Source organism: Haplochromis burtoni, unplaced genomic scaffold (genome assembly GCF_018398535.1).
Source record: "Haplochromis burtoni strain Fernald_Lab_line unplaced genomic scaffold, NCSU_Asbu1 Contig_55, whole genome shotgun sequence".
Lineage (NCBI taxonomy): Eukaryota > Metazoa > Chordata > Actinopteri > Cichliformes > Cichlidae > Haplochromis > Haplochromis burtoni.
The window spans coordinates 417,089-431,071 of NW_024582416.1; the positions used below are offsets into that span (position 1 = coordinate 417,089).

General features: G+C 43.3%; 1 protein-coding gene across 1 annotated transcript in view; it reads right to left on the reverse strand.

Annotated features, from left to right (window-relative positions):
* Positions 1-13,983, reverse strand: part of dlgap2a (discs, large (Drosophila) homolog-associated protein 2a) — a 142,064-nt gene that overhangs the window by 5,878 nt on the left and 122,203 nt on the right. Inside the window, exons 9-11 of the mRNA XM_042220770.1 lie at positions 5,511-5,599; positions 4,915-5,354; positions 4,747-4,838 (exon numbers count right to left, since the gene is read on the reverse strand). Coding sequence (XP_042076704.1) covers positions 4,747-4,838; positions 4,915-5,354; positions 5,511-5,599 — 621 coding nt within the window. The remainder of the gene's footprint in view (positions 1-4,746; positions 4,839-4,914; positions 5,355-5,510; positions 5,600-13,983) is intronic.

The following is a 13,983-nucleotide window of genomic DNA, read 5'->3' on the forward strand; positions in this document are numbered from 1 at the left end:
GAGGGGCAACAGCTTGTGTTGGAGAGCGGTCCCGTCATTCGTTCATGAATGGGGCCTGAAATACTAAGCCGACTTTGTCGGTGCAGACCTATTCATCACTTGATATCTGAAATGAAAGGAATATCCGACTGAAAGGTGCCTCATTGTCTCAGTAACTGCTGCAGGTTAATGAGTCATGGGTTTGAGTTTACAGTGTGCTGGTCCCTCTTTCTTTCATTAAATTAGCTCCTTCCAAGCTGAATATTCTTGCGAAAGCTTTTCATGATAAGGAAGCACAACCTGCGTACGCCTGAACAGAATTTCTGAGCTGATTTTATGTGTTGATCGCCGTCAACGAGGACCCGGGTACACCGGTTTGTGCTCTAGGACAATAACGTCTAAAAAACATGATCATGAGAGGCTCTTAAACTGATGCAGGGAGAAAAAAGATTGATGGTCTTGAGGTAAATGTGTGCATATTATTAACCTTTGTTCATTACAAATTCTAATTTAATTGCAAATTTCTTTATTCCCAAATCCAACGCAGAAATGCGATTAGAAACAGGCTCTCTCAAGAGGCTTTGTTTGATTTCAGGGCTTGATGGTGTGGAGCACAACACTGTCACAGCTCAGGCTGCAGCACACCCTGCACTGTATTCAGGATTTTGTTTTTATTCATATATTTCCATCCATGTTTTACTTTACAACTTCAACTATTTCAGCTCCATGGTTTCATAAACTTTGCACCGACCAAACATCTGTGCTGTGACTCGACAACCAGAGATGGTCAAGCTCTAAAACATTATGACATTTGAAGCGTGCAGCAGAGTAGATGTAGTTTTTTATATGATGGGGGCTTGTTATTTAAGTTTTGAAGTTCCCAACTCATTTGGTTTCTTGTGCATTAAGTAATCAGATAATTATTTTTAGCCAAACAAACAGCAGGGAGTCGCTAAAATGATCTCAAAAATATCATCTTTGGCCCCAAGTGTAGAAATTCATTAACCAATTAAAATGTTATTTCTTCAGCTCTTTCCTAAAGTTGTATCTGTTGCAACATCACACACAGATATTAAACTTACAGTATTGCTAATCATACTTTGCTTACTGTGACTCCATAGGGGTTACATTCGGCTTTGATATTTGTACAGTATTATGAGATTAGCATAATTCTCCTTCATAAAGCAAGCCATTTGAAAAAAACAAAAACCCTAAGATTTCAAACATGAATGTCCACCATGTGAGGAATGCCAGAAACAGAATTCACTCCTGTTATCTCTAATTACTGAGAGATGGACTCAGAACTCCATCAGCTTTATTCTGACCTCTGTGCCTGTGATGTTCGGCAAACTCCAAAGTTTCAAGGCTTCAAATATTCAGAGCTGGCAGATTTGGAAGGAGTCGGTGAGTTTTAAGCTTCGGCTGTGTCTGTGTGTGCTTCAAATCCTGGAAATTCTCCCAGAGAAGCACTCTGTGCACACCGTTCGTTTTAATTCAGGCTTCCTAAATGTTGATTGAGACGTTAAAGAAAAGCAGGCTCCTAAAACAAGATGAGACGTCCTTTTAAGTTTCTCATTTGCGGACATTTCACAAACCAAGGCGGTGTATGAAATATTGTTTCATATGGATTTATGGCATGATCAAGGTTGCTGGTTTGTTGAGTAAACATTCATAACACCGTCTCCTTCAGGAGGAAATAGTACCTGGCGTCTACCTACCTACCTACCTACCTACCTACCTATCTAACTGTATGCCAGGTGTGAGGGAGACATCAACTCACAGAAGGTAAGACAGTTGCAGAGAAGCCAGCTGAATAGTAGGAATAAGATACAAGCCATCAATGCATATGCCCTACCCAGTGTTGGGACTAACGCGTTATTAAATAACGCGTTACAGTAACTACGTTATTATTGTGGTAACGAGCACGGTAACTAGTTATTATGCCAAAATCAGGAACGCGTTAGTCGTTACTGGGATTTAGATAGGGTCGTTACTCGTTACTTCGTGTGGTGGCTATCGCGGAGCTTCCACAGATTCAGTAACATTAGCAAGTGGTGGAGGCAGCAGGTGGATGAAGGAAAAGGGACGCAGAAGGAAAAGAGACCCGAGGCGGCCGCCGGTCCAAGTGTGAACTGAACTTCAGGTAAGAAGTTCTGACCTGCAGTCTCTCTGGGTCAGATATGAACCAAGTTTAGGTGGAGTTTATTTTCGCTTATTCTGACTTTTTCCGTACTGCGTGCTAGCTAGCATGACGGAGTTTCTATACAGCTGGGTGGTGCTATGAAGTTAATGATGTTGAACTTTATTTTGTTCATAAGTTATTAGAGTTGCCAACCGTCCCGTCTGGTATTCAGAGAAAATATTACGTGTTTCTTATTGAGGTGAAAAGGAACAGTTTGTCCCGTAATTCAGCTACAATGAAAAAGGCACAAAGCTGGAGTTATTCTGTGTCTTTGCTGCACAGCTGCCTCTTCTTCTTTCATTCTCCCCCCTCCCTCTCCCGTTTCTACTTCAATCATGAAACTGATCAATGATCAGCTGATCGGCTCTCTTGTTTGTTTATCGCTCACTTTGCGCCAGAAAGAGGAAACCAGCGGATGTCGCGCTAAACAACAGCAGCACGTTTAAGCTTGATCAGCTGTTGTTAGAATTTATTTAATATTAATTTCTAGTATCAGCTGATGTTTGCTGGAGCCACAGCTGTAAAGCTGCTGGTCATGATATGGTTTGGATATCGTGGTGAGAGGGAAACATGAAGATGAAACCAGGAGATGTCCTTACTGGAATCATCAGAGCTGAACAGGTGATGGAGAAACAGGTTTACCTTTTAGGTGACATGAATGAGTTGAAGGGAAGTTATGAACTGTTTCTGAGAGACAAATAACACCAGGATCCTTTTTTAGGTAGCTGACAGCTGGTAACTGTGCAGGGGCGGGTCTAGCAAAGTGTTGCCAGGGGGGCATGTAGGGCATTAACAGGGAAGGGGGGCACAAAGAAATACTTTTCTTTCTTATTCTCATTTAAAATGTCTAGCTTTTAAAAAACAATTATCTGAATCTTACAACAAACATTTGATAGATTGATACATATATACCATCAAAACAGTGTACATCACTGTCACAACAGTGTTTGTTTTCATTCAAAGGCTTTATGATTTTTGCTATAATGGCGGCCAGTCTCTAATCAAAATGCCCAGGACGATTTTTTTGTCCCAGTCCAGCCCTGTATGCAGCTCATCTGCAGTCTGGTGTTACCTACATCTTCCTATTCAGAAGGCAGAATTTCCGAGTTCTGAGTACAATCAAAGCACCACGACTGCAGTTTTTGTGTTGGATGTAAAAGGCGCACATGACGCTGTGACGTAGGCTAGAATCATGGCGGCGGTCAACAACGGGCCAGGTGGCACAGTGCACTTGTGGCAAGTAAGCAAGCTAGAAGACTGGCAAAGTTATGGAAGAAACACATTAACAAGAGAATTCTGAGTAAAACCAAAGTTACTTTCCCTAGTAACTAGTTACTTTGAAAGTAACGAGTAACTTGAAGTAACTGAGTTACTTTTGAGAGAAGTAACTAGTAATGTAACTAAGTTACTATTTTAAAGTAACTTATCCAACACTGGCCCTACCGGTCATCAGATAAACAGCTGGAATAATAAGATGCCCACAAGAGGAGGAGATGTCACAAATGTCAATACATGAAACCCCTCATTCAGCATGGAGGTTTTCACCCAAAGTCCAACATCCAGACACTCCATGAGCTACAGAAAGTGGGAGGGCATGGATCACTGAGTGTCAGAGCCACAGTACAGCATGAAACTTGGAGCACTCACAAGGGCTGCTCCATGAGAGCCTCAGGCAGCTAAAGACAGACGATGATGCGGAACAGGAGGTGGAAGTGTATTGGATGACCAAGCCCCTGCATGGGATATATCTGCACCATCTATCTACATCTACATCTGTACCATCGACAGACAGGGGAAGCGGCTGACTAAAGAAATCCTACCAGTGGCTAGAAAAGGCCAGCTCAAAGGACAGCACAGAGGCTCGGATCACGTCAGCAATGGAATGGGCCCCGAGATCCAGAACCATGGAGGCAGGAGCTACCACAGCCAATAGGACGCAAGTTACAGACTGTGCAAAGGTTCCCTGGAGACGATCCAGGACATAGCAGGATGCAAGCCATACACTTAGAGGCAAAACCAGTGGCTGTGATAGTGCTGAGGAACATCTGTGCCACACACACTGCTGGTGTCTCAGATCCATTTCAATAGAAGCCTGGTTCTACCATTACTTCCCCTGTTCTAGGATAAAGCTGCATCACACACACACACACACGCATGTATTGTTTTATTTCAGAATGCTCAGGTCACATATAAATGCGCCGAATAGCTATTGATTCTCAATGTTGCACTTTTCCACAATCAATGACATTTTCAGGCAGTTGGATTCAGTTTGTTAGCACCAGCTAAAGTATTAAACGTGTATTGAAGGTTGAAGAACAAAGTGTGGAACTGTTTCTAATGACAAAAGTTCATTCTACAGCACGATCAATATTTTGAGTCTAACACCTTTGTGCCAGATGTAGCTGTGTCATTCTAATTCCTCTCTCTCTTACCTTCAAGCACAGATGTGGTAGGCTGGATCACATGCAGTGTGGATGGTCATGTTATTTGTGTGCTGCAGTTAATGTCACCTACATGTGAGTTATGATGTAAACAGCAGTTCTATTTGTTCTTTACCTACAGACTTTAATAAAATCACGTCTTACCAGGTTTTGCTGACACAGCCAGTAGAATTGCTGGAATTTCTGAGACATGAGCAGCTGAGCGCTTCCCACTGCACTTCGGATTTTCCCTAGAACTGAATCACACGCAGCATATCAAACAGAGCACATGCAAACTTTTAATTCTGCTCAAAGGATCAGAGATTCACTCACTCTCCTCTGACAGGTCATTCTCTTCAGCTTCTGCCTCCATCTCCTTACACCAGCCCTCCATCCTCTTTGTTTCATTGTGGAGCAACTGCATGAACCAGCTCCCGTCCCTCCGCAGGGAAGGGGACGCCCTCCCCGACTCGCCCGGCGAAGCCGCGTTCTCCCGCGGGGAGGGGGGTTCTAGCTGCCAGGTCGTTTCGCTGGTGGTCTCCCGGGGACTGGGGGGTTCAGCAGGGGTACGATAATCCTCCCGGTAGCTGAAGAGCCCCTGGGTGCGCACGGTCCGCACTGCCCCGTACTGGGTAGGTGTGCTGGGCTCTGAGTGACGCTGGAATCCCCCACCAAACTGCAGGCCTTTGTCCTCCATGGTGGGAAAGCCCTCCAACTCCAGGTCGGCCTGCACAGCTGCAGTCACGCTGTTGGAGCGTTTGAACCTTCCCTGTCTGAGGGGCGAAGAGATTAAAGGCACGGGTGAATGTACACATGCCAAAATGACGAATAATGGCACTGACAGTGGGGCTATTTTCTGCGATACCGAGATCAAACATCAAACCCTGATGTTTTGTAATGATGTGAAAATCCCAAAGCCATTATCTTACCCTTTCTTTTCATCCTCTACCTGGATCCCAACAGAATGGTACTCCCGTGAGCCTTTGCTTTCAGATTCAGAGTCCGTGGCTGCTTCCACCTAATGCGAAGAAAAGATACAAACAGTGCTTCTCATTATGTGAGCTGCAATTCCCCAGTGTTTCTGTGTTTATTGGGTTGGGACTGGACAGAGCAACTTAACGGTGCACAGCGTGTCAGAAAGTAAACATTGTATGATTTATGGAGGCTGCGAAGGGAAAAAGACTGAGGTGGTTTTTAGGTTTGAGCAGAAATTAGGCTAAAGAATGAAGCACAGTGTGCTATAGGGTACATCCTACAACGTAAAATGTCCAATAAAGCATTTGTAGTTGCCCAAAAGGAAGCATTAGATTTAATAATGGCACCATACAGCGCCAGCTAAATGTTTGAGAACAACTCGTTCGATGCTTTGCTGTGCAACTATGCAATAAGCATAGCAGCTTCAAATTAGCCACCTTTGCACACACGCTGCAAGGGCTCAACACAAACACCTCTGAGTTTAGGTCGGGTCAACGTGAAGGCGCTCCATTAGCGTGTTTGCCGGACACCCTTACAGAGTGTGGACGTGTGCTTCGGGTCATCATCCTGTTGGAAAACAAATGATGGTCCCACCAACTGGAACCAGATGGGAAGCTGAGCCGCTGTGAATGTTGTGGCTGTTCTACATAAATGGCCAACAGTGTCACCAGCAACATTATCACACCTCCTCTGCCATGCTTCTCAGTGGGAAACACACTTCTCTCACCATCCGTTCATTCTCTCTGCATATCACAAAGATGTGGAACCAGAAATCTCAAATCTGGACTCGCGGGAGCAAAGCCCAGATTTCTGCTGGTCTGCTTCCTTGCCTTTCATGACCCGAGCAGTCTGCTTTATGTTTGTGTTCCTCTATGGGCTCAAATTGTGGTCATAAATATTTTGTACTTGTAAATAAGGATTTGTATGTGTAAAAAGAATTTGTGTGTGTAAAAGAGATTTGTGTGTGGACTTAGCCAAAAAATACGTGTGAAACTCTGGACTCAAGTTTCAAGTACGAATTTTGACCCTGTTTTTCTTCCTTTCATCTGATTGGCCAATGTCATGTGAATCACAAATTTAACTATCCAATCAGAGAACAGATGGGTTTGGCTGTTGGAGGGGTGCTTTTTTGAACTGCAGGACCTTGAAGGGTAATACAGTTTGAAGCTGGAGGATCTCTATGTAAATATCCGATAGCAGCTAGGTCCCCTAACTTTCAGCAGCTGTTGAAAGGATAAAGTTGTGGTATATCAGTGGTTAGAAACACCATTATTACTTTAGGATTAGTTTAACACAAAGTCAGGGCTGACCCGGGACCATGGCTGTGAGTCACAGTGCGCAGCATAAAGGTCCTTTCACATTGGACGCAGCGCTAATGCTAACTGCTAACTAAAAGCCAAGGATCCAGAATTTGTTGCGCTGGCTGCTGAGCTTTGTGGGTTTTTTGCAGCAGCTCTACCTGTACTAGATGCTAGTCCCTGTATTAAGCAGGTAAACCTGTGACACAAAAATCACCAAACTCAGACGACCACAGACTGTTTTTTCTTCGTGGTGATGAAGGAAAACGCTGGGCTGGCATGTAAAAGGGCATTTATTCCCTTCAAGAAACTGAAGCCCCATAAAGCACCCCTCCAATAGCCAAACCCATCTGTTCTCTGATTGGATAGTTAAATTTGAGATTGACATGACATTGGCCAATCATATGAAAGGAAGAAAAACAGGGTCAAAATTCATACTTGTCACTTGAAACTTGAGTCCAGAGTTTCACACGTACTTTTTGGCTAAGTCCACACACAAATCTGTTTTACACACACACAAATTCTTTTTACACATAAAAATACTGATTTACAAGTACAAAATATTTATGACCACAATTTGAGCCCATACTCCTCTGTGCTTTCTTTCTCACATTTCAGTCATAAAAGCTTGAGTCATGCAGGCTCCTCCAAACAGTTTATGTGGAGGTGTGTTTGCTACTTGAACTCTGAGAGGCAATAATTTGGGCTCTACGTTGAGTGCCACTGACTGCAGAGTGCAGAGCTACTGCGACTCTAGGACTTCCAGCATGTATGCCAGGTGAGGCTGTTTCACAGCGCCTGGTGTTTTTTGGGTTTTTCTGCACTGCAGGAAACAGTAAAATGTTCAGGTTAATGGACTTTAATTTCTGAACTTACTGATGCAATGTCATTTCTCTGTTCTTGGCCTGTGTTTTCTGTAGAGTGGCCATTGTGCCTCAGGATAAAGGGATGACTGCAGATAGCAGGAAATACATTCGAGGCACAACCGTTAGCTGTAGGTGATGATCTCATGAAGGTCATGAAGATAATTTAAATAGTGTGAAAAGCCATCATATATGTGTATAAAGATAAGGTTTCTTTTGAAGCATTTTTAGTCCGTTATGGTAGACTGGATGCTGTGGAACCATCCACAGTGATAGAAATGAGGACATTAGTTTTTACTATGGAGGAGGAGGACAGAGCGGCGGATGATAATGGCTCCTGCGTGGCTACAGTCGGTGGAGCCACATTTAATGACACCTCTTCAGTGTTGACCATTTTGCTCTGCTGTTCTTCCTCCATCCGTTCTTCTTCTTCTCTTCTAATTTCTTTCTCTCACTTGTCTCTCTTTGTCTAGTTTCCACAATGTCTTGCTGACTGACTGTGGCTATCTTTTTTCTAAATACTGACTGAATCCTGCTTTGTCATTTTTGTTATGTCAGTCATTTTTCTCCGGTGCCCACTGAGCTCTTTTTCTCTGTGACAGTACAAGTGGTGCTCTGCAAATATGATTTCATTGGTACGGTTGGTATAATTGGTTGTATCTTCAGAGAGACAGACCTTGCATTAACATCTGCTTTAAGTGATCCAAACACAAGCTGACAGCTCTAAGTATACCAGTTCACAGCTGGCATTAAAATGCATCTTGAGTGACCACTTATGATTGGATCCGACTTCCCCCGCTCCTCATGCAAATAAAAAAATAGATCGTTTTCTGTTTGCAAAAAGCAGATTACAGCACTCACATCTGCCCTGCATACACATACCTCAGTGCATGACCAGACGCAGCTGCTGTGGCTCCTACAGCGCCCGCTTCAGTCCCTCTCCATGCTTGTATGTTCATGTGAAGTGTGTTTGCTCAGACTTGGTCCCTGATTGATCACATCATCGAGTTATCTGTTCCAGCCTATCAAAACTGTAAACCCCAGTTTCTTGTTTACTGCTTTTCCTTTGTCTACCTGGGCTTTCTTAATAATAATAATGGATTGGATTTTATATAGCGCTTTTCAAGGCACCCAAAGCGCTTTACAATTCTCACATTCACACACTGGTGGAGGCAAGCTACGGTTGTAGCCACAGCTGCCCTGGGGTAGACTGACAGAAGCGAGGCTGCCATATTGCGCCATCGGCCCCTCTGGCCACACACCTTACATCACACCTTACATCACCCTCCTCCAATCAGATACTTGTCTGCCTGCACGTCTCAGCCACTCCTTCACCCACAGCCCACTCAGCACAATCATACCATCTTCCATCTTCTCTCCAGTGGCGGTTATCTACCCCTGCCAGCCAACGCTCATCATCTTCTTCATTACCACTCATCTATCCCCCGTATAGGACTGTCTTCCTGACCTCATTTTTCCCAACACCGACCCTTACCTGAAGTCATCTCCTAGTGAAATACGGATCCACTGTGTCGACACATAAGCTACACAAACATCTGATCTATCCTTCTTTATTTTTATTTGTCCGGTAAAGACTATGGGAAATGAAAGCCCAATCACAGCTGTGATTACTGGAGAGCTGAGTAAGTGGTTCTTTAATGAGGCCCAGGGCACATGTTGACCATATTTTGGACCGGATGACTTTGGATGTGTTCTGAGCGATCAGCTCTCTATTCTGTCGGGTGTATTTATAACCTGAGCGGTGCAGCTTTGATAAGAGCTGAGCGGAGCCTTATGTTCCCTGAGAGAAAGAGAGAGTGCTGTTCGTCCTTTGGTCACCTGGATTTCCTCGCAGGGTTGTTTAGAGTCAGCTAATCATGGGTTAAATGTTTCAGGAACACATTTACAGCATGCATAGGTCAGAAAAATGACTCGTGGCTGTGCCCTGTTTTTTTTTTTAGCTGGTTCTACTTTGCATTTACCCACAAACTTCCCTCATCATTTACTGGGTGATTTTAAAATTAAAAAATGTTGATCCAGTCTTTGACAATATACCAAAATGTGTTTTTACACTGTGATTTTTTTAAAGGTTAGACAAGCAGGACTTAATGTGAGCATTGCGTCCTCCTCAGGATGAACTCTAACAACTCATGATCCTGGTATGTGAATTTGAAATACCTGCATAGTAAATAATGTTCGTCTGATATCAAAGCACTGTGCTATAGTGCACATAGCTGTAAAAAACGAGTGCATTTCTCTGCCAATGATATCATTCCAGCCCTCGGGTGTTTCAAAGAGCGCCCAAAATGTCTATAAGAGGCCTTTTAAGCATCTGACATTCATAAATCTCCGACTCAGTGTAGTATTATGACTGTGAGAGTGAACCAAATGCATTGAGAATATCGTGCAGTTCTGTTGTTTGGAAATGTCAGCCCTACCTTTGTTGTGGAGTGGTCAGTATTAAAGCTCAGGAGTGACATTTTTGGTGAGCTATTTTGTATTCTGTCAGGCTGTTTGGAAGAAGCTATTAGCAGGGAGGAAATGTGCACGGAGCAGCCTGCTGAGGTGACCTCCATTACTCGCTTCGTGTTAGAGGCAGAGCCTAGTCCACCTCATGATAGAGTTTCATGTCTGTGATGGATGAGAGCTGAAAGAAGGCAAAACATCCAGGATGCCGTGCAGTTTGCATCCAGCGGGCTCTTTAGGCTGGACATACTTTGGCACGTGCATGCAGAAATACAAGGGCGTGCATACATCATCACAGGCACAGAATCAGCACAGGTGTGGAAACTGCAAGCTGCACGGAGCGACTCAGCCTTTCATCCACAACACTCAAACACCACCTGGTGACTTCCTGGAGCCAATTTAAGGTTTAAGGTTAAAAGCTTTGACTCCTTTTTTCATACGAGCTCATTAAGGCTCCAATTAAAACTCTTGCTGTGAATAAATCAATCAGACTTTTGGAATGTAAGCATGTCTGAGTTCTAAAGTGGGAAAAGTGCAGCCCAGGTGGCTCTAAAGTGGTCCCAATGGGAGGACCGGAGGAAGTCAAGTCAACACCGAGTCCACAAAGCCAATAATTAACATTTAAAAAATGTGCAGAAATGTTAAAAGTTGACCTCCTGTAGGAGAGGCAGGCTGAGAGGGTGAAATCAATGCAAAGGAAGGATAATCCAGGTTAATTACAGGACTGGGTGAAGCACGTGGATGACGAAGAGGTCAGCTGAATATAATAAATGAGTATTTGCATACTGTAGTTCAAAGACTTCTGGACTATGACACATTATCCAAAGTCATAATTAAAAATATGCTTTGGTGAACTGACACTAAGCTCAATTTCTTAAATTTGTACAACAGCAATTTTGCTTTTCGAATAAAAAATCCCTTAATTGTAAAATAACAGACTCCCTGGTATTACAGCTTAGTGTATTCAATAATATTTGAGTCTTTCCAGGAAAGGTTTCTGAGAACTTGTTAGAAAATTATGGCTCTTATAAAATAAAGCTTTAATTCTCCAACATGAAGGTCCAAAGTGATGGGATGAAACCTTCTGCATCGCTGCTAGGGATGCTTAAAGAAACCTGTCTGTCTCAGGCTATATACGGTATATTTCTCATGCTATGATTTACTCACCACAGAGGACCCATTCAAATTGTTCTCATGCAGTACAGTCAGAGTATAGGCAGGTAAATATAATGTTGTTAAAGATGAATGTGAGAATGAAGCATATAAGTCTTCTCAGACTGTAATGTTTTCAACCTAAACATTTATGATTAGACGAACGAGAAATTCTTCTTTCTGCTTATTTTATATTTGAGTCCAGAAGCTTAAATTACCTGCACTGGTAATTTAACTGGACTTTCCACACACCACTGGAGGTGATTGCAAGACAGACACCCTGTTACACACACACACACACACACACACACACACACACAACACACACACACACACACACACTCACACACACACACACACACACACACACACACACACACACACACACACTCCTGCATTTTCACCTTCACTTTCATCAAACACACAGCACTAACAGTGGACTCGTTCTCCCAGAGGGTTTGATCTCCATCTCACTGGTGATGGATGGGTCAGATCGCTCATGCACATGTGCTGAATGTGTTGCTTTGCATTTTTCTGAAGTGTTGCAATGAGATTTGGATGTTTCACTTCTGTTTTCTTTAAATGAGCAGTTGGGTGGCCTGTTCATCTTTAGATGGCAGGCTTTGACCCTGGCTAACAGGAAACAGAAAGTGCCAGTACTGCAAATGTGTTGGAGATGAGGAGAGTAAGAATGTGAACAAGGATATCTGAACTTTGCTTGAGTAATTAGGTAAATCATTTCTGGAGCAAAGAGTGAGTAAACCAAGATGTTTACATGAGTCAGGGAAATGTAGCCTGGTTACTGTGAGACCTTCATTAACACTGAGCTCATTTCTCCTCCTAAAGCAACCATTTTTAATGCAAAGCTGGCATTTTACACACAAGATGGGAGCAGCTGAAAGCTGCTTTTAGCAATGCACTAATAACTGCAGATGGCTCAGATGTATATATATATAACTGACAGACCCTGGCATTTTTGCTCTGTCTGCTGTTTATAGTCTCCTGACATTATCACTATGCTTTTATCATTGTATCTGAAAGAATATATATAGAATATGTTAAAGGCTAAGAGCCAGTGCAGCCAATCAAAATCAACAGATAGATCAGAGTGGAATCGTGACTGGGTGGGAGGTCCGTTAAAGGATCACTGTGGGCTGAAGTGGAAGACCAGCACAGAGGCTGTGTACTCCCTAAGCAAGCTGAGATCCAGGAGATTTCCTGCCTCTCAGTTGTGGTGAGCACCGGGTACTTCACTGTGGTCTGCTGAGCATCAGAGCTGTGAATAAACTGATTAGGAAGGCTGACTTTATGACTGGAGAGGAGGTGGCTGAACAAACTGTTATCCTGACCACCCTCTGGGCCGGTTACAGGACAGGCGGCAGAGCTCGTTCTCTCACAGATTCAGCTCGGCTACTACAACAGCTCTACAGTGACACACACATCTGTCTAACAGAGACTCGTCGGCTCTGCTACGTTTAACATTTTAACCCTGCACTCTTACAATACAAATGATATTTTTTACACACTGACACCACAAACAGGGTTGAGAGGTTGAGTTCAGTGACTTGATTTAGCCATTTAGCATGTGAGTCTGCGGGTTTTGACCCGTAGACCCAGATCAGTGCCGGCCTCCAGAGGCCGTTTGAGGAGCTCCAGCTTTTGTTGCTTCTGTCATGTGTTTTTGGGTTTGTTTGTTTTTACCAGTTTCAGTCTCTTATCATTAAAATCGCTAATTTTTGATGGCAGTAAGAAAGCGTTGGAGGCAATTTAGACAGAACAGGGAAATTTGCTAAATGTTCTCCTGCAAATTCTCAAGTTTGGATGCGTGGAAGAATCTCCTGCTACCAAAGGATTACTGTTTGACTTCCCCGTAATAATATTTAACCCCAGCTCAAACCAGTTACCTCTTTTAATCTCATTTTGAAAGAAAACACTGCAGTTAGGATGCACTTAATTTCTTTATCAAAGAAAGATATTCAAACACAGGCAGAATGAAATCAAAAGGTTCAAATTTTATATATGAGCAGGTTTGAGTTTGCAAACAGTTTAGCAGGAACGACAGCCAGCAGAGTGGATATATGTACGTGCACATATTTGTGTGGAGGAAGAATAAACAGGAAAGATGCACTGATTAAGGTAGACAAGTACGTAATAATGAGATGAAAGCAGAAAACCAAAAACTCCCTACATGCAAACTTTAAAACTTTAATAGAACTGATATTCTGCTTTAAATGGCTACGAAGGCGGAGTGAATTGACTCCTCAATCTTTTAAGAGCATCAAAGCAGACACCTGCAAAGGAAGATCAGCGACAGCAGAACCTCGGCTACAGTCGGAGCACGAGTGAGACAAATCCAAAGTAAAATGACTCTGAAGCGGGAGGTGGAGGGAGAAAAAAGGCACAAAGGAAGCGAGAGGGAGAACAATTAGAAAGGGGAGCGAGAGAGTCAGTGGGGTTAGACAGAAAGAGAGGCAGGTACAGTAAGAAGAGGAGTGAATGAACCGTGGAGTGAACTACCATTCACTAAAACCTGCTCCAGCATGAGTTGAATCTTAATTAACGGATTGCAGTAAGATGACTCACTCCTGCTATTTTTAGCCCCTGAAATGAGAACGCTGTTTCTCGGCTGAATGTATGTGTGGGAAACT